At 45.1% G+C, this 27169-nt stretch overlaps 2 protein-coding genes and 1 long non-coding RNA gene across 6 annotated transcripts in view; 1 reads left to right on the top strand and 2 right to left on the bottom strand.

The window, feature by feature from the left end:
- Positions 1-3752: 3752 nt before the first annotated feature.
- Positions 3753-13191, top strand: tnfrsf13b (TNF receptor superfamily member 13B). The gene is made up of 5 exons (XM_076093194.1): positions 3753-5867; positions 6957-7091; positions 7406-7522; positions 8282-8560; positions 9161-13191. The coding sequence occupies exons 2-5, from the start codon at positions 6977-6979 to the stop codon at positions 9424-9426; spliced, it is 777 nt and encodes a 258-aa protein (XP_075949309.1). The 5' UTR covers positions 3753-5867; positions 6957-6976; the 3' UTR covers positions 9427-13191.
- The window catches only part of usp22 (ubiquitin specific peptidase 22), a 17634-nt gene continuing 1461 nt past the window's right edge, over positions 10997-27169 (bottom strand). For 2 of the 4 annotated variants that reach the window (XM_076093189.1, XM_076093190.1), the window contains 12 exons: positions 23375-23507; positions 20344-20457; positions 20041-20142; positions 18066-18232; positions 17811-17958; positions 16840-16942; positions 15289-15447; positions 14868-14994; positions 14696-14787; positions 14529-14591; positions 13992-14141; positions 10997-13909 (listed from right to left, as the gene is read on the bottom strand). In XM_076093189.1, coding sequence (XP_075949304.1) covers positions 13867-13909; positions 13992-14141; positions 14529-14591; positions 14696-14787; positions 14868-14994; positions 15289-15447; positions 16840-16942; positions 17811-17958; positions 18066-18232; positions 20041-20142; positions 20344-20457; positions 23375-23507 — 1401 coding nt within the window. In that variant the 3' untranslated portion in view covers positions 10997-13866. Of the gene's footprint in view, positions 13910-13991; positions 14142-14528; positions 14592-14695; positions 14788-14867; positions 14995-15092; positions 15448-16839; positions 16943-17810; positions 17959-18065; positions 18233-20040; positions 20143-20343; positions 20458-23374; positions 23508-27169 lie in introns of those variants that run through there. The other 2 variants (XR_012954583.1, XM_076093192.1) reach the window with 2 other exon arrangements.
- Positions 24645-27153, bottom strand: LOC142951568 (uncharacterized). The gene is made up of 2 exons (XR_012954585.1): positions 25429-27153; positions 24645-25276 (listed from the first exon to the last, which is right to left on the bottom strand). It is a non-coding gene; the product is annotated as an uncharacterized LOC142951568 (long non-coding RNA).

Genomic DNA, 27169 nt, shown 5'->3' with positions numbered 1-27169 from the left:
CTGATGGCAGGGGCTATCATGCAAGGTGCCACCTGCTCATCAGGACGATCTAATCATTCAGAGCCATTCATACACCGCAGGCACAGCTTGCAGGAGCAATTTGGGGTTAAGTGTCTTGCCCACATCTTGCCCCAGGACACAGCGACATGGACTAGCGGAGCCGGGGATCTAACCGCCGATCCTCTGATTGAAGGACGGCCCTGCTCTACCACTGAGCCACATGTCGCCCCACGTCAGTCATCAAGCCTCTGTTTTTATGACCTTTTCAAAAACCAGAGAGAAAGATGATTCATCAAACTACTCCTGAAAAACCTTTTGAAAAGTTCTGTTGCATAACATGGACCCAAGTTAGGGCAAGTGGGCCAGACTAGCATCATTGTATGAAAAACTGAATGCAGCACAGCTCATGTGACGTGTGCAGCATGAGCTAATTGTACTTAACAGGATGGTAAAGCACAAAGGTTAAACTGAAACCCCTCCAAGCAAAGACAAAGTCATGTTTTTCAGCTTGACCATCACATTTGTTCTTAAAGGTCTTCATACACCCAAAGCGCAATTTGAAAAATGAACACCAACAAGGCTGGCGTTACAAAGCTTAGTTCTCGTGATGGATATTCATGCAGCACTTGAACCTTACAGAGAAATAATTTGGTTAAAGCTCACGTTTTACTCCCACTATTGATCATTTTAGCAGTGTGGGCGTCCATTTTTTACATAATGGACGTTAATTCTCTTCATTAAACTTGCAGTGGCGCAAAGTAGATGTGAACACTGACATATTATCAGCTTGATATATGTAAGGGGTTAGTAAACAGCTGCCTATTTACACATTCAGATACCATGTTGAAGAAGTGGAGATAGTCACCGTGACGTCACCCATTGGTTTGTGGACTTTGGTTCTGAAGCCTAAGGTTTGGGCATTTTGGGCTGTCGCCATCTTGGTTTTTTGCAACCAGAAGTGTCACGAGAGGGTGGAGCTAAGTACAACCGAACGATGAATAAGACATTTCCAGGCAACCAAAATGTTACGATTAACTTTCATGAACTGAAAACACATGTTAATGTTAATGTTGTGAGACAAAAACATGGACAATTCGGACCTGTCAATCACAAGGTAGCCCCGCCCTAAAGCATAACCTACTTCATGGTCTATTTTAGTCTAAATGAACATCATGCTGCATTGAAGAAGACTTGAAACTAGAGATTGAGACCATAAACTCATGTTTACAATGTTTACTGAGGGAATAAATCAAGTGAGAAGTAGAGTCATTTCCTCATAGACTTCTATACAATCTGACCTCTTTTTGTAACCAGAGGAGTCGACCCCTGATGGCAATTAGAAAGAATGCAAGTTGAAGGCACTTTAGCATTGGCTTCACTTTTTAGACCAGGAGCTTGCCGCCTGGCAGATACAAAGCATTATCATTCATTTGGAGTTTGTGGCGACCCGATGAATATGAAGGCTGATATTGACTCTGCTCTTTCCTCTGTATTGGTCCCCACTAACTCTGGAGAGAAATATCTCACTCCGAAAAAAAACAAAAAATAAGACAAAGGACGCAAAAACACTCTGTAGAGCTGAGTGGAAATGCAGAATTGGGGAATCATTCTCTATGCGTTCACCACTATGAGCGACCACTTACAAAGTAAAATCGTGGACTTTTCATATGGTTTTCAAATGCTAATCAGATTTAGTTGGAGGAAATAAATTTGATCAGGTGAAGTTGTTGCAGTAACATATTGAATACTTTGGTGAAAACAGAATCTCTACACCGCAGGAAGAATGACAAATTCATGACAAGCAACAAATAGTCTTGACCAGCTGCGTCACACAATAGAGGTATGACATCACGGTCTGTTTGATCTAACAAAGATACCCTCTGGGTGGAAAACATTGTTCCGTGGTCTAGACATTAAAGGGGAGCACTGCACAGCATGTGGGCTCTCATCCTTTGATCAAACATGTTCATACACTTTCAGCCCAACAGCCTGATCTTTCGCACTTCATCTTCACGTTACCAAAGTCAGAACATTTTAATTCTTGCCAAGGCTCTGCCTCCCTGCATAAAGTAGCAGAATTATTATTCAGAAGTGGAAAATGGTGCACGAAAGCTGATTTCAAAAGCAAATACACAGAGATTAGCTTGGACTCAATTGTTGATCCTGTGCTGAACAGATTGTCTTTTCAAATACTATGTGCTGTCTCCATCTACTGGTGCAATCCTAGTGCTGCTGGAGTGATTGTGACGTACAGACTCCAGTCGGACTATCGTTCTGGTTATAAATAAAATGATGCCAGAAAAAGATGATTTAACACAAAATAGTTTTGTGGCTTTTGTGGCTCGCACTCTCAGACCCAAAGCTCACTTTGTACTCCAGCGGGTAACACGAGTCACATTCTAGAGCTCTGGAGTTTCCAAAACCAACAAAAATAAATGATCATTTCCCAGAATTTACCATTCGGTGTAAATAAAGACTATAAATAGTGATCCTCGTTGACGTGAATCATGGCTTTTGAGACGTTTTGCATAGGTTGTCAAATGACTCATTTAGTGAGGATTTGGCCATTTTTTGTTCTGTTTTTTTTACTCAGTTGAGCTGGCTTCCCTTTTTCCTTTTTTCTGAATTTGACTACCCATCTGCAGTGAGTCTATTCTGAGTGTTCAGGTTTCTGAAGCTGCTTGTGGTGTGATCCAGTCATCAGAGCAGATATAAACCATCCTTCCACTTTGTGATTTTTTCCCTGATCATTTAGTTTGAGCAGTAATGTGTATATTCAAATATGGCATATTCTGACACGTCATATGTCTGCAGGTTAGCATCAACTTTTCCACATGCCTGTTGGTTGCTATGCCCGGTAAGTCTGTGGGGGTGGGCTGCCATGTTGTCCACCCATCAAATAAATTAACATAAAATGCAACGCAAACAAATTAACTGTATTTGTGTGTATACCTAACCTTTTTATTTTCTTGTATATCTATTAACACAAAATATTTGATTCACAATGTGAATGTTATTTGTTTATGCCTATATATGCTTATATATCCTCCAACCGCCCACAGATTTCATCATTAAAGTTTTAATCTGCAGTATGTCAGCAGAGGTTAGAGCAAATGCATTCTGTGAAGAAGCGTTTGGTGTCACTGTGACTCAACATGGAGCAGGGTCATAGTTGTATCCGTACTTCCTCAAATGTAACTTCTTGGTTTTCTTCTTGATTTGTTGTCTGACTCAAAGTTGCAAACAGATGATTTATGAAACAGATGGGAAAGTCTGCCTTATTTACAGCATATACCTGCTCAGGTACAGTCCTGTATTTTTGTTTGCTCAGAACAATGATCTGTTAGTATCATTCCATTTCAGAGGGTGAGTGTTCAAATCAAGATTGTTTACTTATTCATGTTAATTTCGCACGCGAAACAAACAGCCGTCTCCTGGACAAAAGTCCCGTGTTTGTTTGACCCACCCACCTCTAATCCTACCGGCCCTGTGTGGACTCCCTCTCTGTTTAAACTACAGTTACTCTGCCTGTAATGCCACGGTGGTGGTGGAGGAGCCGCTGGCTACTTGATGCGTTGGGTTTTAGAATAGTGTTAATGCAGCAGCCTGGTGGCTAAAAGTATGTTCCCAGACAAACGAAACTGCATTGTCAATTACATTTAGAGGGAAATTTAGAGGGAAAATACGGTTTGAAGCAAAGTCTGTGGAAGTCCGCATAGTGTAGTTCGGGGGGGGGGGGGGGGATGGATGAGTCAAACAAACACAGGACTTACACCCAGGGGACCTCTGTCTATGTCCCTGTGAAACCAGGGAACCAACGCTTCTCTTGGGTTGCGTTCTGTACAAGAACGTGACTTTTCGGAGACAGGGTTGATTGCAGAGACCCGGGGCCAGTTCTCGAGAGCTGTATCTCTAACTTGCTTGTGGGTGGGAAGCCAGTGAGGGATCATGTCCCTACCAATGCATTAGTAACGACTACTCATTGATCATAAAAGTCAAAGAAGGTTGACTACTTTTTATATGTTGTGCGCACGTATATGTGGTGGTTGTGGTTACTGTTTGATGACTTGTTGCATCAAACTTGCAACATAAGTAACTACATTTTGTAACCATACGTTAATGCTGTCAAAGTGGTTCATGCATGTGCATGGTCCATCATTAACGTCCGTAACTCTGTGACCATTTATCTCTTCTTCAATACTCGCAGCACAACTGCACCTGCTGGTCTCCTGCTGCGAATGCTTTTAAATGCTACAAAGCAGAACCAAAATCATATGTTGTGAAACAAAACTAACACCTTTAATTACTTGTTTCCGGTATCTTCTAACAGCTGCACAGCCAATCCTCCACCAAAATCTCAGAGTGACAAATAATTCAGTGCATTGTTTGAAACCAGAAGCTTTACATTCATGTGCTTTCATGATCTACTTCTCTGATTTCCTCTCTTTACTTCATAAAACACACATTGCGTGATTACAGTAGGTGTAGTGCGTGTGTCACTTCTTTAATCGTTTTATATGTGGCTGCCACTTTAAATGAATGCTACAGAGAACAGTTTGAACTGATATAGGGAATTGAAAATAAAACTGTGCAGGGCTTAGTGGAAAAAAAAAAGATTTGCACCTATAATTAGACAAAAATAAATCTCTGGTTCACGTTTTTAACTTCTTCAGGTGTTCAAAATAATTTCAGTGTATTCACTCTCAGTGTAAAACGCAGCTGCACATGGCCAGCAAGATCCTGGTTCATATGAGAACTGAAGCTGAGATGAAACACTCTTGTGCTCAGTGTGGAAGTAAAACCCGTGGTGTGGAACTGACGACCAGGTTTCACACTTAAGAAAGTGGGTTTAGTCACATAATGTCAATAAAATACTGTTTGACACACTCACCAGCGCATTAATAACTGGTAACGATGAGTCGCTGTGGTGTCCGTTTGTGTTCACTGTACATTAAGGCTCTACCAGCATGGACTTTTTGAAGACTGATACAAACATTGATAGTTATCATTATATTTAGGCTAATTTGTGTAAATAAATATAAATAAAACTGAACAAAATAATCGAAAAATATAAGCATAATCACATTTCCTTCCACTTTTAGAGGAGGAATGATATGGTGGTGGACATCAACTGTGTGGAAATCAAGTGGCGACAGTGAATTTAATTCAAAATGCACCGCTATGTGAAAAGTTTTGCTGTCAAATAGGACTTTTTTATTTATTTGAATAGATATTTTGACTCGTCATAGCAGGAGAAGCACACGTGTTATTAAGTGCCACAGTAAAGCCTTCTTGTGCATGCACAATAACAGGACGTTGAACTGGCAAACCTAAATGGAATGCAGCTGTTGTTAAAATGATTAATTACACTTCCTGCTATGACGTGCCAAAACTCAGTGAAAAAGGTAAAAAATTAATTTTAAAAACCCAGAAAAAAGTGTCATCGTAGAACAAGGGAACAAATAATTGACTGGATGCTCAGTCAGCCATAGTTTTAGCAAATTGGTAAAGAGAAATACATTAATACGACCTCTGGGCTGCTACTGGGCATGTAGAATACAAAGTGGGTTCAGTATATTTTCTTCTGATTATTATCAAAACGTCCTAAATACTGAACATCAGTGAGTCAGTGTTAAAACGCAACAGTCCAAGGGGGTGTGATTACATTCCTTAGACACTATATTGGTCTAACCTTGTGTGTGTGTGTGTGTGTTCTGATGGGGGGGGGGGATTCTCCTCACACACAGGGGGAAGTCCCACATCAGTCTGTGGGTTTGTACCCAAATGAGCTACCGTGCTGAAATACCGGCCTGTCTCACTCTCATCGTCAAACCACGGATTCTCCCAGCGCATCTTCATCTCCCCAGGTGAGTGATGCCTCTAAAACATCATTTTCAACCCATAGTGGGTCATATCAGACAACTGAATTTGCCGTGGTGAGAATCGAACCCTTGACTTCAGTCAGTTTTGTCATAGAAGACAGTTATCATTATGGTTTAGTATGGTGAGTGCAAGAGTTGAAGTTTGTGGTGGCTCTGCGGCTCACGGTGAGCCCACTTAGATCACCAGGAACGCCTTTACTTTGCTGTCTCTACTTACATTTACCCACACACCATAACCGACATAACAGGCGAGACCAATCATGAGAAGCTTTCTCAAAAAAAGTCAAAAGACCATCAAAACTCAATAACGAAGCACAAAAATAGATAAATACATGAGAAAAGGAGACAGTTATCATTTCGGTCCTTATGGAAATAAGCACTTTTGTTTTAATAATAGTAAACATGTAGTATGCGTTTCTGATAATTCCATGTTGCGCTGATTATCAGGGTGCATGTGACAAATACACTGTGGTATACTGCAGTGGAGGGCGGAGGAGGTTTAAATCTGTGAGTCTTTCACAGTTCGCTGACTCAGTGCTCAACGGAGCGGAGAGGACTGTGTTCGAGAACAAAGACATGGTTTCTGAAAGGATGGACGTTTGCATTTTTGTAGCAACAGCAGCAAGGCTGGCATGTTGCTGATGGCCCTTTATCTCGGATTCACTGGACTTTGTACATGGTTTTGCAAGGTTTGCTCTAAAAAACAAAATATCCCCCAAAAAAAGGAAAGCAGAGGCAGAAAAGACGTATCCTAGACATCCTGCTTTAGTACGGCACAAACTGGCTTTCTACATCATCTTGGGAACTTCTGATAATCTCTAAGCAGCCTCTTGTGGGATGTAGACAGTACATGAAAGGTACTGTACATATACACATCCCATGTATACATACACGGTACTTTATAGTGGACTGAAAATTGGGTAAACAGTATCTTCCCACCCGCAGGAGGTTGTTACACATATATATAAACGCTACAAAATGGAAATATCTAAAGTTACTCGTTCACACGCCACTTGCTATTTTCTCACCACTCATCTTTGTATGTACCTCTGTGTTGTCCTTTGTGTTCGTCAGTGTGAGGGTCATCGGGGCTGATGGGTAGAGGCTGCCGTCCGGGTCAATACTGGAATGCTTTGATCAGAGAATGTATTGGTTGTCAGGTGGAATGCAGGCAACCACAAGTCACCGCCAGATGCACCAGTTACTGTGGTGAGTACACACATAGACATACATACATAAATTAGGCCGGAGGTACAGGAATACACGCATGGTTGTGCTTATGAAATTCAAAGTTCACAGCACTAAAGTGGTTTTAGGGGCCTTGACCATTGATAAAACATTGGTGAATTATGCACTATACAATATTTCCAGCAGTATACCTACATTTCTTCAAATAGCTGATTCACAAGATGAATAGTTGATTGGCATGGGTACAGCTTCAGAATCATCCTTAGAAGAAGAAGAAATTCAAATAGACAGAAATGAATCTTTACAATGCATCATGTGTTCTTCTCCTGCATTAGAGTCTGCATATTGCAAAGCACAGGCTGGGCACTACTATGATATGCTGCTGAAGAAATGTATGAGGTGCGCTGACGTTTGTGGCGGACATCCAGCAGAGTGCTCCCAGCACTGCCAGAGTGAGTATTGACCCCGCTGGCCTGGATTAGAGCTTTAATTATTTAGTGACTATCTCTGTTGGGCTAGGCCTCCGCGGACAAAGTTTTCAGAGCACAAGTTGAGGTAAAGGAGGAACTCTCGTCGAACTACAAATACATACCAATTGCAGTGACTGTTGTGGAGGGTGAGCAGCTAGCTCACCAGCTTACCTAAATACAGTAGCTATAGCTAGAAGGACACTACTTGTCTTAATGGTTACCCTAGATTTACTCTGAACCCCTAACCCTAAAACTGAAGTGAGACCCGCTGCTCGACGACCTTTCCTAACCATAACCACTTGAAGGTAATGCCTAACCTTAACCATCTCGCCTGATTTTCTCAAATCAAGGATTTGACGACCTACCCTAACCTCACCATTCGAGGCCAATGCCCAACCTCAACAATCTCGCATGGGTTTCCAGACACAACCCCACCACTCCTGTATAATGGGGCTGAATGATATTTGGTTTGCGTACGTAGAGGATGCTTACGTCTGTGCTTAGATAGATACTTGTTGGTTGTACATTGGTGGAGAATGCACGTAGCTCGGTGCCCTAGAGGCTTCAGGGCACAAACCACAACGTTACAGATTTTCAGGGAACCATTGTTGCATGGCGCTGCTTATCTTTCTACTTCGTTTCCTGTCATCTCTCAACCTTTAGCTTCCCAATAGAGGAATAAAATACCTGCTGTTTTGCCATGAAGGTCTTAAAGATATATTCTTCCCATCCACCTTCTAGCTCCAACACCCCCTGTGACCACTAAAAAGCTCCTGGTTCAAGTTACCCCACACGTGCCGACTTCCAGAGGGCTCTTGGTGCCGACAGCCTTGGAAGACTCCACTATCCTGCTCTACTCCCTGCTGGCCCTGAGCATGATGCTGCTGTTCTCTAGCTTGTCTCTAGCCTTTGCAGTCTTACTGAGGGGAGCCAGGGCCAAAACCTCCAAGCCAGGACCCAAAGGGGCTAACCACCCCCAGCCAGGCCAGGAGGTTGGCCAACCGGGGAAGAGATCCAAAGGTTAGTGTGGTACGGATACGAATAAAAGGCTCCAATCCGTACAATCGGTGAGTAGTTTATCCGTTCGTCAAGCTGCAATCTCTGAACCCATCGGCTATCGGTCTGACGACGGATAAGCCTCTGGAGGCAAGGGGCTAAATATCTGGGGTTCCAGTGAAACTAGCAGAAAGCCAGACCAGACTTGTTGTTTACAGTTTAATTGGTAACTTGAGATGCGAGACTGTAGTTGGAGACGATGTTAACGAACAGACTGTTCCACAAGTAGCCAGCTTACAATCATTTACAAACCAATAAACAGCCAACTCATCGTCAGACAATAGCAGGTGGGTTCCAAGATTGCGTTTCGGCCAGAGTATACCGCTTCTTCTGCTCTCCACCGGGACAGACTGCTGACTTACAATATGCTTCCAATACCAAAGACTTGTCCTGTTGCCCGCATATCAATGTACAGTAGTTCCCCTTCAGACACATTTATTTCCTTATTATCTTATATTTCCAAACTTTTGTGTCTCTAAACTGCTGTTAAAAAAAATATCATGGCGTCTGATTCATACGTTTTGCTCCAATGTGTGCCCACTACCCTCTCTTGTCTTCCTACAGATTTAGTATCAAATTCAAACCACACCACAGACCGTGAGCCATCATATGACTCCAGCCCCACTGAGACCTGCGTGTGTGTCCACTGTTTCCCCGATCTGAAGGCGCTCGGCCAGGGCAACGACAGGCCACTGAGAGCACCTTTCTCATTCTACCAGCAGGCCGTCCTCCACAAATCCCCGATCCAAAAGCGAGGGCCTCTCTGGACTGAGGAGAACCTGTACACCTCTGGACTGGAGGTACAGGAGGAGGCTGTAGTAGTGGGATGAGGCTCACTTGCCGTCTCAAGGGACAAACTGCAATGGCCAAACGTGTCCTCAGCTCGCAGGAGAAGATGGTCAGCGTATTGGATTCTCAATCACACTGCGGATATTGTCACGGGCCAGTAAAAAAGCACAAGTAATGAGTATCACTGAAAATGATCATGCTGCTGACTAGAAGCCATGCATGCATGTCTGGTCTAGTAATATTGAAAGCACTGCTTCACTGGGCTGAACAGCTCTCTCAACACGCCAAAGGGCAGACTAGTGACTACAGGTTATGGTCACCAACATGAGATCAATGAGGGCCGAGCAGCATTGGATCGCCAGCTGTCATCTACAGATCACATCTCTGTATGAAATACTTTGAGAAACCCGGTCACAGGAAGACTGTGACTGGGTTGGAGTAGTTGTGGTGGGTAGTCTAGTGCAGGTGTCAGCGGAGAATTCCTCTGTTAGGGCTTTCAAGTTCAGAAATGTGTATGTGCAAATACTGGAACAAATATGTATGTATGCATGTTAATTGTGTGTACAATGTTATGTATATACGTGTGTAAGGTGATGGAAGGTTAAGAATCCCTTTGTACTTGTTTTGCCCACAATAGTGAAAAATAAAACCTTGATATCAGAAACATCTGGGGGCGAAGCTGTTCAAAAGTGTTCATATGATCATCTGTTTTTAAAGAATCAGTAGTCAGTACGGCTGTCCTCAAAGACAGGAAACCAAAGAGAGTCTTAGTCGACTGACACTCGTACGATTAGTTTATTTAATCAACAAATTTGTAAAACTGAAGTTTCTCCTCAAACAAACACACAAAAGCATTGCTTTAAATCTGGTGTTTGCCAGAGATGTGTCGGTAAATTTCTTGTAAACAACTAATTCAGCATTTAAAAAAAGCATATAAATAAGACTTAAGAAATCTTGGGCGACTACGAGGGCCCTAGTAGTCATGCCCTGTCCACATTACTCCGTTTCTCCTTGGATGCAGATTTGTCAAATAGAAACGATCTCCGTCCACACGGGAGTTTCAGCATCATTCTCGAGTTGATCTGCGTCCACACGGCAGCCTTCGAAGGCGGACAGCACGTGACCATTAACTACACTGGGCATGCGCGTGACGGTGTAAACAGGAAGTGAATTGCTTGCTTAGTTAAAAAAAAAAATAAAATACTCGCTGTCTCTCTCCAAATTTACTTTAACATCAACACTTACACATAAACGTTTACTAGATTATGGGTCCATCAATGTGGTCTCTCACTCGTTTCCTCCGTGTTGTTGATGTCTGTTCTCACTAGTAGCTCTGAACGTCATGTCCGCCTAGCTAGCTTCTAAGCTAATTTTAACATTACCGCCAATGGAGAAATGCTAACCGCGATTAGCATTACAGCGGTGCGGGTCTATCTCTCTCACATCAAATTTACTTTAAAATCAACACTTACACGTAAACGTTTACTAGAATATGGGTCCATACATGTGGTCAACACACGTCTCTCACTCTATTCTGCTCTTCCTTCGTGCAGGAAAGCTTAGCAGATCGCTAACAGTAGATCCGTGAAATAAAGACCATGGAATCCATAGAAGAGTTTCAAGACTTCAGTGTGAATCTTTATTTGTAAAACTGTGGAAGCACAATATGAAATATGGCTTTACGAACTGTCCCTATACACATTACACGAATACAAAACAACAATCCATGATATAGCCAGCATGTAACATGTCCGCCTAGCTAGCTTCTAAGCTAATTTTAACATTACCGCCAATGGAGAAATGCTAACCGCGATTAGCATTTAATACAACACAAATGTTATACTAAACACGCGAATAGAATATATCTACGTACATATTTTCATGCTCCATAAATACATACTTACAGACTAAGGTCTCTCAAGGCTACCAAACGGAAGAAGTAAAACGTTAGAGCAGCATGTCTTCTCATTAGAATCTAAAAACAACCAGCTGCTCCATAGGGCTGATGCCGGTCACGCCGCTCGCTAATCACTCCAATAACAGCTGCTTCCTCCACAGAAATGCAGACTTTTACTGCATAGCTGCTGCTAGCTGTTGTGCTAGCAGCAACGCTTGCAATTAGTTATCCATGTTGAAATGAATCGCTGGTAGCCCAGTTTGTTTTCTTCCGGGTACGGGTCATGTGATAGTGAGTGTGACGAATCAGGGACGGAGACGTCATGGTTGCCAAGAACCAATCCAGTAGCGAACACGGGTGTGGGCGTAATTCTTTCTAAGCACATCCGTATCCGACCGTCCACACGCAAACGCAACCCCGGAGTTCTCAAACACCTCCAACCTCGCCGGAGTTTTCAGATTCCTCCGTTTAGGGTGCTCCAAAACTCCGGCGTAGTGTGGCTGCTCAGTGTAAACGTAGCAAATACGGAGTAAAAACGGAGTAGTGTGGACATGGACACTACTTAGTTTGATCCTCGGCGAGTCCTGTTCGATTGTACTCGGGTTGTGTATTAGCAAGAATGTGGCAATACGACTCATGTTACACCCTTCTACCAAGTTTCAAGAACATCAGGCCAGTAGTTCACATAATCCACACAAACTAACCGAACCGAAAAGTGGAGGAAATAACAATAACACAAAAAGAAAAAGAAAAAAATCATCATATTCCATCAAACACAATAAATAAGAGGCACAAAGGTGTTTACAGATATAGATTTTCTTTATTCGAGTGTCTTTCCATCACTGTGTCCAGTTCTTGCAGCAGTTACACGTGTGCGTGTGTGTGTGAGGAATGACTGACCAGGTCAAGACAAAAGTTTCTTCCGATTACGACCCCGCGGCGATAGAGAAGAACAAAAATCGACTTTGAGGTTTCACCACTTCGTCTCTTATACATACAAACTGTACATGTATACTTATACATACATCATCAACATGTGTGAAAAAAAAGAAGAAAATCCTATCAAACTGCTGTACCCAGCTCAGACGGCATGCTGAATGCAAGTACTGATTCAGTACACGAACATACGGTACACACGCACGCGCACCTGTGCATACAAACGGGTACACATACGCACTTGTTTTTTTTCCTCCTCTCTTGTTACGCGTAATAACACATTTTGTACAAACACACCTACACCGAGCTTTTCTTTTCTTCCCTTGTTTCGAGGGCGCACAGACACACACACACACACACACACACACACACACACACACACACACACACACACACACACACACACACACACACACACACACACACACACACACACACACACACACACACACACACACACACACACACCGAATTAGAGCAACATGCGGCCAACGATTAACACTGCGGGATCGAGCTTCGAACCCGTTACACATACGCCCTTTACCTGAAACAGCATCACGACAACGCATCTTGAAGGTGGAGAACATGCCTCTGTAACGCCGACACATTTGACCAACTGAAGTCAAATTAAAACAGGAAAAAAAAAAAGAAGAATGAAATAAAATGAAGCCAGTTTCACCAACGTTATCGGCACAATTTTGAGTGCGCAAAAGAAAACATTATTGACGGGCACAATGAAACGCAGTCGAAAAAACGTGAGAGTTTATGGAGAAATTGTAAACAAACGATTTAATTACATTATGTATAAAAATATAGTATTCACCGTGTAAGTTATTTCCCCCGGGACTGTTGGAAGCAGCATGAGATGCAGAAGAGAACGGATCCTTTGTGTACTCCTTGTTGAAGTATTTGACTGACAACTACAACTTCACATGAATGGGATTAACTGTGTCTCTGTACAATGTTCATAACACCCCCCCCCCCCCCCCCCCCCCCCACCCTCCGACACACACACTTTTTGCGATCTGAACATGAAATGCATAATAAGACAACTTCCGATCTAGAAATATTTGGTCATTTGCAGGAGTGTGGGTGTGTTAGACGAGTGTGCTTGTGTCCAGGAAGTTGCCGCTTTAGGGAAAGCGAATGGAAAAAAAAAGCCTCTGTGGAAGGCTGCGACTCCACATGTTCGGGTGTCACTTAATGCAGCTGTGCGAGCACGAAACACAGTGAAAAACAGCATTTGTGATCGAGTAAACCTTAAAAACAAATAAAAAATCCTTTCTGCCCTTTTGTTTGTATCTGAAATAGAGGGAGAGACTGAATCTGCACGTCGCTTCTTTCATACAGCAGGTCATCACGGCTGCCTTCTTCTTCATCCCCTCAATTCAACTGAAACGCTTTTTATGCAACATCTCGCATTTTGTTTTGTTCTTGCACTTTTATGTACTTATCCTGCGCGGCGCACAGTTCCTTCTTGAATGTCGTACAGTGGAACCAGACTAGTATGGAGAAAGGGTGGTTCCATGTTAGAGCGATTCAGGTCGGCTTGTGTCTCTGTGTCCCCGCCCCTCTCTCACCACTCCGTTACCTTTTCCCATGCAACTAGTCCTCGCGCCGTCCCTCGTCTCCTCGCCGATGGAGGGAACTACTCGTACTCCAGGAACTGTTTGTGATAAAACAAAAGGTACCTGTGGAGATAAGGGAACGGTCACTGTCACAGAGCTTTTTAGACACACAGACTGTATCTCGCCAATGCAGTGTCTCGCTCACCCTTCGCTATCCAGGACGTCCTTGATGCTGGCCTTCGTGATGATGGCGTCGTCACATTTGAACCACTGGTCCTTGTGTTGGCGGATGAAGGTGGTGTAATGGCCGCTCTCCAGTGTCCCCTGGTGGTTCACCACTGCAAATAGACTAAACCTGAAACAATGGAAAACAAGAGCTGAGAAATCAATGCTGCAACAAGCCGTAACCCATTCTGCACGCGTGCTGCAACTTCAAACAAACCGATACACAAAAAATCCCTTTAGTTTGCAGTAAACATGGTAAAGATTAACATCTCCAAGTATTACAGCAGGAGAAGTTACATTTATTCCAACTGTAACTGCAGCTTAGATATTCGGTTTGCCGGCAGTTTACAAACTAATAATCAGCATTTGATTAGAATAAAGCCCACGAAAGATAAAACACGAGGTGTTGGTAGAATGAATGAAAAGTGGTCGGAGAGAAGTGCACAGAATGCATTAGTGTGATCAAGTGAAAGCGGTGCTGGTTCAGACACTGGCTGATTACAGGTGTTTGCCTTACTTGTTGTCATTGTTGAAGGGGTCCACGGTCTGCTGGTACTGCCCATTCATCCGGCTTTCCTTACTGAAACACACCGCAGAACAAACCCCGTCAACAACTGCTCTCGCAAGAGTCGGCGGAAGTATTCCACGTACTTAAGCCTCATTATGTTTGGAGTTTGGGCTCACCTGGAGGCCATGAAGGGCGTCATGTCCAGCTCCAACGGGAAGGAGACGTAAGTCGTGATCTTCCGCCGCAGTTTCGCCGAATGCTCGAACCTCTGAGAAGGAACAAGGAGACGAGAGCGCCGCTCTGATAACCAGTACCCGCAGGAATTAGCAGTCAAGACCGAGCTCTTACTTTGACGTGAAAGCAGGCCACGATGGGCAGCTTCTTCATGGTCAGCTGCTTGGTGGACTCCTGGTAACTATGGCAGCCGCTGCACTTGATCTTGGCGCTGCTGCCGAGGTGCTCTGGCCTGGTGAACCTGGAATGCAGAGAGTGAGACTTAGTGCCCGTGTGTGCACTTTTATCAATGCTGCTCCTGCAGATGTATATGTGTGTGTGTGTGTGTGTGTGTGTAACCTGCTCCTCAGGGCTTTGGTGTGATAATTCTGGGAACTAGTTTTAGATTGTTTGTGTCTCTAAAAGGTGCGTCGGGTTGTCGGTGAGCGTCTGTCGCCCTAGTTTCTGCAGCGTGTCCTGCACTTCTGAACTGCATGGCAGAGAAAGAAGATTTTCAGACCCAAGAGATTGTGATTCTTCTAAAATGATCGGGTACCTGCGCAGGCAGTCGGTGAGCGTTGTGGCTCCAGTGGTGTGACTCTCCCCGTTCAGCGCTGAACCGTCCCCACCGGGGCTGAGGGGCCAGAACTGGGTGGAGGAGCCCGGCAGGTCCAGGCTGATGTCCCAGAACGGGTCTATGGTCGTGGAGACGCCACTAGGGAGGAAGACGGACAGACACACACACACACACACACACACACACACACACACACACACACATAAGACGGCGAGTCTGCATGAGAGGACGGAAAACGCTGCACATATGTCATGCAGATTGGAGGCGTTGCCGTGTGTTGATTTGTGCATCTTCTAGTCTGTTCTTATTCGTTCATCATTTTCGCTGCATTTAAAATTTGTATTAAAATGCTTTTCATTGTTTATTTTATTGCGAAAAACTTTGTCTTGGTTTTCAAAACTAAATTTTAGTCCATGTTATAAACAAGACAAACAGGAAAACCTCCCCTTTTTCTACTGTGGGATCGAAATTTGAAGAAGTAGGATAAAGAAAAGTATGTTTTAGTAGCTTTTCTAGTAGTAGAAAATGGATCGCATTTCTCTTTCCTCACTTGTCTCTCTGGGCTTCCGTAGGAATGGCATTGATCCCGGTATGAACGCTAATAAAATACGAGGTTTATTGTCGACATACTAGACTTTCGTCCCTGACATCTCTGATATGCCCTCGATTGGATTGAGTGGTTCAACTCGTTCTGTCCCAAAATAGTGGCTGGTGTGGTATAAGCTGCTCTGTGCTTCGAGGATATCTGCAGTCCATTTTCCTTGGTCAACAGCAAAAGGCTGAGTCGGCAGCAGCTTACATTTTAAATGGAGAATGCGGAGTGAGTAATTCATGAATCAGCAAAAGCCTTGTGGCAAGAGGATTTCCTTTAGAGACCTGGTCCAGGGAGGAACTATCTCGTCTCACATATCTTGACAGTACATGTATAATTTTGTCTTAATCTAGAAAAAGACAAAACCCTGAAAAGATGTTCTTGTGATGTCATTATGTTGTTAATTACAAAGAAAAATCACATTTTGCTGGTACATCTCCACCTCCGTTGCAGTGAGTCAGCTACCGTAAATGTCTTCAATGGAAGAATGGAGCTTTCTTTGACCACCAGGTGGAGCTAGAGATCAACTCTACGTTCTGCGTGCCATTAAAGGGTTTCACTGCTGCTGCAGTGTAGCCGTGTGTGTGTGAGTGAGAGTGAGAGTGAGAGTGATTGACGGTGCACTGTGAGAGTGACTGGAGGAGAGGGGGGGGGGGGGGGGGGGGTGGGGGCTGGAGGGTCACCTCAGGGCAGGGAATTCGAGAGCTCTGAACCGGGATGGTGACAGAGAAGTGGAGGGCGTCGCTTTAGAGCGGCTGATTGGTCAAGACGGGACAAGTAGAGGCCTGCTGTTAAGACAATGCAACTGTACTGGAAGGACGACTGCCATGGCTTTGTTCTATCAAGCTTTAATCTCTTTAGTCTGGCTCTGCTGAGGTCTAAACGATTTTTTTTTCTCTTCAGAAGAACCTCACACACACACACACGAGCGCACTTACTGGCAGACTTGACAGGTGACGTCAGACTGCAGGCCCCCTGTGAAGATTTGGTCGATGATGCAGTTACAGTGGTTGGGGTTGTTGGCTTTCTTCCCGTTGTCGTCTGTGTGGACACACACACACACACACACACACACACACACACACACACACACACACACACACACACACACACACACACACACACACACACACACACACACTAAAAGCAATGCTGTGTAACTTCAGAGCCACTCTGCTTCTACACTGCAGAGAGCGATGCAGATCCATGAGCACCGTGGTTCTGCATCGCTCCGTCAGTCAGCGCTTCTCTTCTCTTCTCTTCTCTTCATCTCACTCGTTCAACCAGCTCTCCTCCTCTCGTCTCACCTACACTCAGCTAAAGCCGCCTCTGCGACATTCTTCCCACTTCCTCATCGCGTCCTTCACATCTACATCTCTAATGTTTGGAGTTCTGTTGGTGCAGCAATGTGGTGAAAAACAATAGTGTAACAGCTTTACTAAAAATGATGTTGTAATAGCACTTTAACATAATATGTAATACTGTTCATTTTTTCAAAATGTATGTAATAATTCAGACGGATAATGAAATGAGTATGCTCTTTTTTCCCCCGAAACGTTAGCTTCCTGATAACTAATAAAAAGTTGACCTTCATACTTAAGCACATTTAAAAGTGGAAACTTTTTGAATTTTACTCGGTTGCACCCCCATGGATTATGATGTGGGGGGGATCCATTCACAAAACTTGAAATATACGTCCACAGAAGTGCCTGAAACACCAATTGACAACTAAGGGGCGCTGCAAATCCAAAGAATGCGCGCGGCACAACACAAATCTGACGGTGAATCAGAAAACGTGAGTCCAATCATTAGAATCTTCGTGGTAAATGTCTGATAACAATGTTGAACCTCGTGTGTAAAGCTACTTTTGAAATCATGCGCATCGTCTCCGTGTACATGGGCGTCCGACCTTTGCAGTGTCTGTGCAGGACGTCCAGCGCTGCGATGAGGAACTCGTGGGCGTCCTGCTGCTCGTAGCCGGCCAGGTGACGGGCGTGGGTCCACACCAGGTGAAGGAGACGGAAGGGGATGTGCGGCGAGCGATGGCCTGAGTAGAACTTGAGAAGCGAGGCGTGGACGTGAGAAAGTGAACATTCCCTTCCACGCATCTTAAGCCCTCTTCTTCTACCCAACTAATCATTTCTTTTTAAAAGGAGAGAGTTACCTCCTGGAAGAGTTGCGACATCTCGCACACCAAACAGGAGTTGCTCTGCATCTCGCATTTGTGTCGGTCGGACAGGAAGAAGTCGCGCAACAGCGGAGTGTGCGTCAGCGCCTGGACGATGCAGTTCATGAAGCAGGTGTTGCCCAGGTTTATCAGCCCCCGCAGGCCTGAGGAGAGAGAGAGGAGAGAGAAATAAGAAGGGCAACAGAGAGAAAAGGATGGGGGAGGGAGGAGTAAAGAAAAGAGGATAGAGAGAAAGCGCTGAAGAGAGACGGATCATTTTTTCTTTGGTGCTGCAGTGAGCCATCTAAGCTGCAATGCTGTTAATGGTAGACGACTAACACACACACACACACACACACACACACACACACACACCGTGATGTCCCCGAGGCGACGTTTGACCGCATGCAGGGAAACCCTTGTCAGATTAATGGAGACCGAACCACACACACACACACACACACACACACACACACACACACACACACACACACACACACACACACACACACACACACACACACACACACACACACACACACACACACACACACACACACACACACACACACACACACACACACACACGAGGGGAGAGGGAGGAGAGAAGAGAGGCAGGGGAGACGGCGGAGGAAAGAGGACTAGTGGTGGAGGGAGAGGGAGGAAGGATGGAGATCGTGTTCTCACAGACGAGCAGCCGGGCCCGTAATTTCCCCTCACCTACAGAGAGTGCCAGGGATGTTAACGGTGCTCGAGCACGCCGCTGCGACAAGGTGTTAAACGTATGCCAGCTCTCCTCACGAACACACACACACACTCACACACATACGCACACACGCACACGCGCACACACACACACGAGCTTCATTCAATTCTGCTGCTTTTCTCCGAAAGACAGCAAATCAGCCCTTCACTATTTGCCTAATTGACGAGCTATCGCCACGTACACCGTTTCAGTGGAGTTGCGTTGCTAGGCAACAGTGTTGGTCCATGTCAGCCGATGTCATTCACATACACTGCAACGGGAAACAAACCGGGACACATTTGGAATGTTTGCGACTGTGAAACGGTCAGTAGGACGACAGTGTTCACTATTACCGCCGTTATAAAATGTCATTGTCTTTGTGAGAAAAATGCTGAAAAAATGTCCATCACATGTTTTCAGAGCTTTGAAATTGTTTTACTTGAAATCATCAAAAGTGTCAATGTTGCTGTCAGCTACAAGAACCTAAGAGGTTTGAAGATGTTTCTGTTTTGAGTGAAGTTCATACTGTTTTAAACTACACTACCCATTATAAAATATTAGTCTTTTGCATGGAAACCCTGGTGCAGATGTGACGAGAGTTTCTTGCCACAATGATCTGTACTCAAGTGGGCTGCTCAGAGATGATACATTTTACTGAATCTTAAAGCGAACGCCCTGTGGGTCAAGGTATAGACAGCTTTCTTTTAAATCTTCTTTAATTAAAAGAATACATTTCCTGAGGATATTTTGCTGCAATTATATCTGAATGGAACGCTACGACATGGTTACGACTCAAGTCGACTCGCTTTTTTGTTTTTCTTTCAATGAGCAAATGTTGTAGATAGAACCTGGTACTTTTTCGGGTACCACCTCGGTCAAGGATCCAAAGCGAGCTGGCCGATGCTAACAGGTGGAGTTAAAACACTAAAGACCACTGATTGGTCAGAGGAAACCGTCACCAACGAGACACGGGGCATCCGGCACAAACCCGCCGTTTATTGCAGAGGTTCCTCTGTTTGGTTTCCACGCAGTGGAAATGAGGCCTCCGACTCTTCAACGGTAAACCTCCGACTCTTCAAAAGTACATTTAGTTTTTTGGGTGACACGTTTTAAAAGTCTCCCTTTTTCTGAAAGTGTGGCTCAGATTGACATTCAGCTCTTTGCAGCTACACAACCATCCTCTCCAACACTAGTTTATGTGTGTGTGTGTGACAAAGCGATACTGACCAATAGTACAGTTGGAGGTGATTCTCCTCCTCTTGGGGTTGTGGCGGAGAAGCTCCAGTTCCCTCTTGGTGGGTTCCCACGTTGAGTACTTCTCCCCTATGCCTGGAACACACACACACACACACACACACACACACACACACACACACACACACACACACACACACACACACACACACACACAAAAAACATTTCATCCTCCAATTTAACCCTTAGACCACCAGACTCACCAGAGACATCATCCAGCTTTCACATGGTGTGTGTATATAGAACATGTGTGGTATGGCTATGTGTGTGTCATACCCTGCATTTTCCAGGCTTTCCTCTGTTCCTCTTTGGCAATCTGCTCCATGTCTTTGTCATAGATGTAGTCTTGGCACATGAAACAGTAAATCCCTCCATACAGCAGGTCGATAGCTGGAAGGAGAGGAGAGGGTGAGAAGGAAAAACAAACGAGAAACGAGGAAGCCGTGAGTCGATGCAGGGACTCTCCTGTTTGACAGAGGGGGAGTCTGTGCGCCAACTGCTTCGTCTCTCTGCTTTTCTCTACTTGGGCCATGTTGCCATGGTGCTGCGATGCCAGGTAGCCGGGCTTATCTGCTGACATATCATTTATCTGTTAACTCCATCCAGGAACGACGGGGGAGACGCCCCAAAAGAGACGGAGGGAGCCTTGATTAGTCAAAGGGTGAGGAGGAGGGGGAGGAGGAGGGAGACCACAACTCCTTCCACTCCCTACTCTCCTCACCTGCTCCATTACCCTGCAGCTACCTGTTTGCTGTTGCCATGACAACCCGCCTGTCGGCATTTCCCGGCCGTCATCCTCTGCAGGTGTGGAGAAACAAAAAACAAAAGAAAGCGAGGGGGGAGGACAGGATGGAGGAAGGGAAGGACTGAAGTACACCAAAGAACAGAACTCTACTGAACTGATGGAAAGAGAGGAGGGGGTAGAAAAAGATAGAAAAGAAAGCAAGAAAGACGAGGCTGATGGCAGAAGCGTTATCAGATGAAACACTTTGACAACTCTGAGTATATCGACTGGGGTCATCAGGTAACCAAGGGAACAGGAGGAGAGCGGAAAGAGAGGAGGACAGAGATGGAGAGAGGCGAGCCCAATACGAGAGGGTGCAAACGGCATTTACCAAATAGCCGCGAGTGGAAACGCATTAAACAACGGTGGGATGAAAGAGATGGAACGACAAGAAAGAAAAGAGAGGAGGAGGAGGAGGGGCCAGGGGTTTAATGGAGGCTAATTCCACAGGGTTTGTTAAAGACGATTTAATTACCTCCTCACCAGTCTGCTGAGATCTGTCCCTTTCTCTCTCCCTCCGTTTCTCACTCGAGTTTTTGCAGCATTTCATTGAGCAGCTAACCTAATTAAACACACAATTACACTCTGTGGGAAACACACACACGCCAGAGGGTGTGGGTGTGTGTGTCTGTGAGGGGGGGGGGTCTTCCTGAGCTGAGCGATAACGGAGGCTTCGTCACAAAAACAAACTCTGCGGCAGCGGTCGCCTCCGAAAACACTGCAGTGCAACGCGCTTCACTTGCGGCTCAAAGCAGCCTAATTCTATTAAGAGGAGGATGAGAGAAGAGAAAAGAAAAGAAGAAGAGAGCAGCACCGGGCGTAGAGTTGGTATCGCAGCATTTACTCAGACAGGATGATGTCGTTGTGTTGAAGAGAACGTGCTGTTTGCCTCTGGAGTCTGCTTTCTGTTCTTATAGGCAATAAAGGGTTGTACACATGTTGGTACACACTACGCAGCACCTAGAAAACAAGGCTGTGTTATCCCTTGGAATCTTTGGGAATTTCTTAATTCTATTGAAAGTATTGGAGGTCCTGTATGACACGGGATTGCCACAATAATGTCAATAGCTTTATTTGAGGGCAAACGTTGATATATATGCGATTACATCAGCATGGTTCTGCAGCCCTTTAAAGCCTCCATGCCACTCTCTTGCTCTCATGAATATTTATCTGGATCTGCGGCAGACGGAACCCGACTGAGACACTTGCGTTTGGCGTTCCACTTGTCACCCGACTGTAATATCACCCATTCTTTGCACAAAGTAAACCAGACGGCAGTTTACAGGTGAATACTGTTTTTTTGTTTTTTTGTCCTCCCCCAGACTGCTTCGCATTCACAGGAGACTTCACAAGTACTGCCCGCTCTCAGCGGCTGTTTAGCTGTGTGGGATGAGGTAACACGCAGCGATCATCTCCGCTGTAATTCGGTAGATTTGTGTGCAGTGTTCTGAGTAGCGCAGGCCGCGTGTCCCTGTGGGAGTTAGGGCGGAGGTGGGAAAACAGCCAGGCCGACCCGTTCTCGCGTGTGTGTTCAGCAAAACACCCACGTCTTCGAATCGGGAGCCGTCCAGATTGCGTCTGTTTGATGCAAATATTTTTGCTCGGTGAACTGAAAAAACAAATTTCCCAGGAAACAGAGGCCTTCTCCGTCATTTCTTTTAAAATAAATACACTTGTTTTTTAAAGCTTTTTTTCTACCTTTATTTGACAGTGGAGAGAGACAGAGAGTAGAAATGTGGGGGGGGGGGGGGGGGGGGATTATAAATCACTGATGTACAATGTTTTACGTTCCCTTCTCTGACCTGGAATAACAATCCTTTCAAAACAAGGTGGAGGCAAATCAGATGTTTCTGTTCTAACCCATAAAAACCCCAACGATTGCTTCGGAGGTGTTACCAACAAAGAAGATTCCCAGCCCATGTAAAAGATTAAGTTCTAAATCAGCCACCATGACAGGCCTCAGTCCTTATTCATTAGTAAGTACACTAATGCCTACTACCTCTAATGGGCCACGTGAGGCCGACTGCACAGGTGATATTCAAACCCCCTGTGAGAACAAGCCTTTTAGACTGTGTTGCAATCAAGTTGCACCAGGTTGCATGATAATTGCTCTCTCTGTTGCTGTCAACTATTTGTCGCTTGATTAAATGCATCATAAAACCACAACTGTGTCACAGCCGGGCCGGTTGAAAAAAAAAAATAAAGGGTTCATCATATAACCAACTTAAAGCTTAATTATAGACACGCGCGCTCTCGGGTGTTTGTGAACCGTCAGCGCTTCGTGCAGTCACACCGGGCTACATCTTCATTAGCCACTCAGCTGTGTAATTATCCCTTTTAGCAGCCTTTGGTTAAGCCACTCATTTAAGCAAAAAAAAAAGGGGGCTAATTGCAGGTCCGGATGCCTGGTGTGTGGTGCCGTGTGCACAACACAGCCCTAGAGACACACCTGCTCTGTCTGCAGCTGTGAATGCCTTTGTGAGAGAGAGTGTGTGTGTGTGTGTGTGTGTGTGTGTGCCATACCTAGGTTATGCCTTTTGCTCTTGGCGTGTTCGTGGATGTGTTTTTTGGCAAAGCAGGCGAAGAAGACGCAGTAGAGGCAGGAGTGGAGTCTGTTGAGGTGGGCGCCGCACATGTGGCAGATACACGACTTGGCCTGAGAAGAAAGAAAGAGAGGGGATGAGGAGAACAGAGACAGTGGAAATTATTATGGGAATTGTTGCGCCAAACGCACAATACCCTAAGGCACTACGTATTGAAATGGCCATGCAACCACAGCAGGGAACTACTGTATGTCACATGGGCGTACCGGCAGGTCCGACCTGTGTAGGAAGTTGTGGAGGACGCAACTCAAAATGTCAAATGTCTCTGGAACTACAATATAATGAAATGCAATCATATCTAATAGGGCCAACCCCTGATATGGCTCCATAGTTATTGGCCTCAGCTGCTATCTAAACAATATAATTTTCTATCCAGTGTCATGTGTCAACCTAAACTGTATACGATAATTATCGTCAGTGATTTGATACATGCCTCTTATATACTCTGCTTGATAGTCATGTTGGAAAGGCGAGGGGGGGGGGGGGGGGGGGGGATTGATGGCAACGGTTCAAAAGCATGCAGATGAGAAGCTGGCGTGCCAACGAGCCAGCCGCATGAATATGAAGAGAGAGAGGAGATGAGCAATGCATGGAAGAAGAGAGTAGGGGGACGAAGAAAGGAGATGGAAATAGCTATGGAGGGCAACATGTTTGATTGAGTCACGTCCAGAGGACACAAACAGGCAGAGAGGAATAGTTAAAGGCACGGTTCGGATATTTTTTATTTTTTTTTAAGTGGGGATGTATGAGGTACCTATCCATAGTTAGCGTATTAGTAATGTGATACCACTCTCATGTACGGAGCTACAACCAACACATGGTTAGCTTAGCTTAGCATAAAGACTGGGAACAGCTAGCTTGGCTCTATCTGAGGGCAACATAATCCGCTCTACCAGCACCTCTGAAGCTCACTGATCAACACATTGCATCTTGCTTGTTTCTTCCACACACAAGGAATAGAAGCTGCAAAAACAGGCTAGCTGTTTCCCCCAGTTCCCTGCCTTTGTGCTAAGCTAAGCTAACCATACCATCCCCTGGCTGTAGCTTCATATTTTACCGGAGCGCTATCAATCTTCTCATCTAACTCTCAGCAAGAAAGCAGATGTGCGTATTTAACAATTAACAATTCCTTTAACCATATTCAGATAATATTCATGTTTACATGTTCAGTAATAAAAATTTTAAAAAAACACTCTGTTGCTATTTATTTTAGCATTTGCACAGCATGCCAGCCTAAACATGGACATAGATGCAAAATGGAAAAAGAAAACCGAAACACAGACTTTTATTCCAGTCACACGCACCCCTCCGTGCATAAGCGCTTAGATAGCACATGAATTATGAAAAGGCATCAATATGCAACAACCGTTCCTCACTCATTCTCCCAACTGTCAGTGTGGATCTCTCTGATCCCCCGAGAGAACACTGTATTCGTGGAGAAATTAGTGTCCGTCAACACATCCTTACATCCTCTGCTGCCAGCAAGAGTCCGAGTACACGTATGGAGTACTTATGGACATGCAGCAGTTCTGCTTGAGCACACCGGCCATGTAGTAAACTAAAAGTAAGGCCCTGTGACAGCCCCAGCTCTGTCCGTGTCATATATTTCTGCGAGCGCTGCGATGACGGTGACAACCCATCTGCCGGCAGGATGTTATGGGAGAAGAGCAGCAGAAGGTAATGGGCTGGAAAGATCCTGGTTAGAAGTGTAAGTGAGGACATTATCCCCACTGTCAGCCGGACGCAACACCCTCCGTCTCGCCCATTGAAGGCGCGGGCCTGCCCCGCATCCACAGGAGGGGAATTAAAGGGCCAGCCCCTCCTAAACAAAAAAGGTATTTTTACCAAATACTGTATAGTCCTGACAAAAATAGGATACCACTGTAGGAGATGCGAAGGACCTAACAATTCAAAATAAAAGTGATGGATATAGGACAATTACAGCACATGAATGTAAGGTGAAATGTTCAGTACCTGGACAAACAAACAAAAACAAACGCAGGGACCTTGGATGTGCCATTGACAAGCCCTCGAGGCAGCTCTACTTCTTTCTTCTCTGGACTGGGGGGCAAGTTGTACGACAAGAAAGTAGGGGCCGGACCTCGCTGGTTGGCAGTCGATATGGTCGGCTGCATTGCAGCACAATACACATTGACGTATTTGGCACAACGTCAAAACGGTTACTTCTTCTCACTCTTTTGATATCAGTTGATTTTTTTTATGTTGAAAACAAATATTCTTGCCAGATCCTACACGTTGCACCTTTAACCGAAGTCATATTACATGCTTATTCTGCAATGACTCCATTTGGAGGCAGCAGCCGTGGTGCAGGCTAACAGCAGACAGTCTTTACAGGACTTACAGAGGGAAAGTAGTGCCGATTGGAATGGGACTGATTCACATGATTTAACACGTCTTTGGTCGTATTTTGTGGTTGCTTTGGTGCACACATACACAAGTGAACCCCCTACTGTTTGATGGAGTGGGACTATTCGCACATGAAACATGAAGATGGGTAACTAAGCATTTCCCTGTGGAGATCTGAACGCATTACCCTGCGAGGCTCCGGTTACTGTTCCCCACTGCGACGTCTTCAGAAAAACACGTTGGTTCCGCGGTGGACCGCTAAAAATCCAACGCGGCGGTCATTCCCGTGGGATCAGACGCCTCTGTGATCGACCCGAGAGTGGAGCCTGTGAGTTCTCGAGGGGAACGAATGCTTAAAATTCAATGCGTGTCCGAAGGTCAGTCGGATGCAGACGGAGAGTCAATGGTGACGACACCAGACGTAGCCTAACGGTCCGCACGGAGTGGAGAGAGAATGACGATATGTCTCCTTTAAAATGATGGGAGAAAACTGTCAGATGAAGTTATTTATTTCCCCCTCGGTGTAGTGAACCAGAGGGGGGGGTCGGATAGTGGAAGCAGCTACATTAGTAGATGGGTAAACCCGTGGCATTCCCCCTGAGGCTAATAATGCATAATGAGCTTTGCTTCCATACTAACACAAACAAATGGACGCATATGCTGGGAGCTGAGGTTAGACATGGGACTACTGAATGTGATGGAAAACCTCACCAAAACGATCTGTAACCCTGATCTGCAGAGGCATTTAGAGGAAGTCTCCCATCGAATGGGCTTCCTGTCAGAGGCATGCTCACATCGTTGTGAAATACTGAGCCACGATCAATACAAATGTAGCGCCACACCAGGAGGAGACCCTGCAAATATTTAACACCATTTATTTCAGTAAACATGCCTCCTGGACTACCAGCTCCCACTGATCCCACGGCAGATGACAGGGGACGGGGAGTCGTCCCAGAGCACATTAGAGTGCAGGATGCATGCAGGCAGCCAAGCGCACACACACACATTAAAGATACAAGCACAACATCTGCTAATAATGTGCACATCTGCTCTGTATCCACGCGTTTTGTGGACCTTTGCAATATTTATGACTCAATAAAAATGTGCTTTCTTCTCGTCAGAAAACACAAACTGTACCAATGTGAAAAGACAGGCTGGTGTGACACGCACGCGCACGCACACACACATTGCTTTACCAGTGAAACCGTATTGATCCTGTCACGCAGTGCAGAGATGGCAGTGGTGCATCTGTCTGTTTTCGCTGCTTGGGGGGTTTGCAGGATAACAGGTTGAGGTTATGCTTAGTTGATTTAAATCAATTAAATCCCCCCCCCCCCCCCCCCCCCCG

Source organism: Anarhichas minor, unplaced genomic scaffold (genome assembly GCF_050575085.1).
Source record: "Anarhichas minor isolate MPS153535 unplaced genomic scaffold, ASM5057508v1 ptg000017l, whole genome shotgun sequence".
NCBI classification, from domain to species: Eukaryota; Metazoa; Chordata; class Actinopteri; order Perciformes; family Anarhichadidae; genus Anarhichas; species Anarhichas minor.
Note: the sequence above shows the minus strand (reverse complement) of the source record. Positions and strands in the feature narration are given on the sequence as shown.

Bases quoted from the DNA above. Each gene is read 5' to 3' on its own strand.
- tnfrsf13b (XM_076093194.1), top strand. From the start codon at position 6,977: ATGGGTAGAGGCTGCCGTCCGGGTCAATACTGGAATGCTTTGATCAGA. The intron at 7,092-7,405 runs GTGAGTACACAC...CTCCTGCATTAG, and splicing joins CAGATGCACCAGTTACTGTG to AGTCTGCATATTGCAAAGCA. The intron at 8,561-9,160 runs GTTAGTGTGGTA...GTCTTCCTACAG, and splicing joins ACCGGGGAAGAGATCCAAAG to ATTTAGTATCAAATTCAAAC.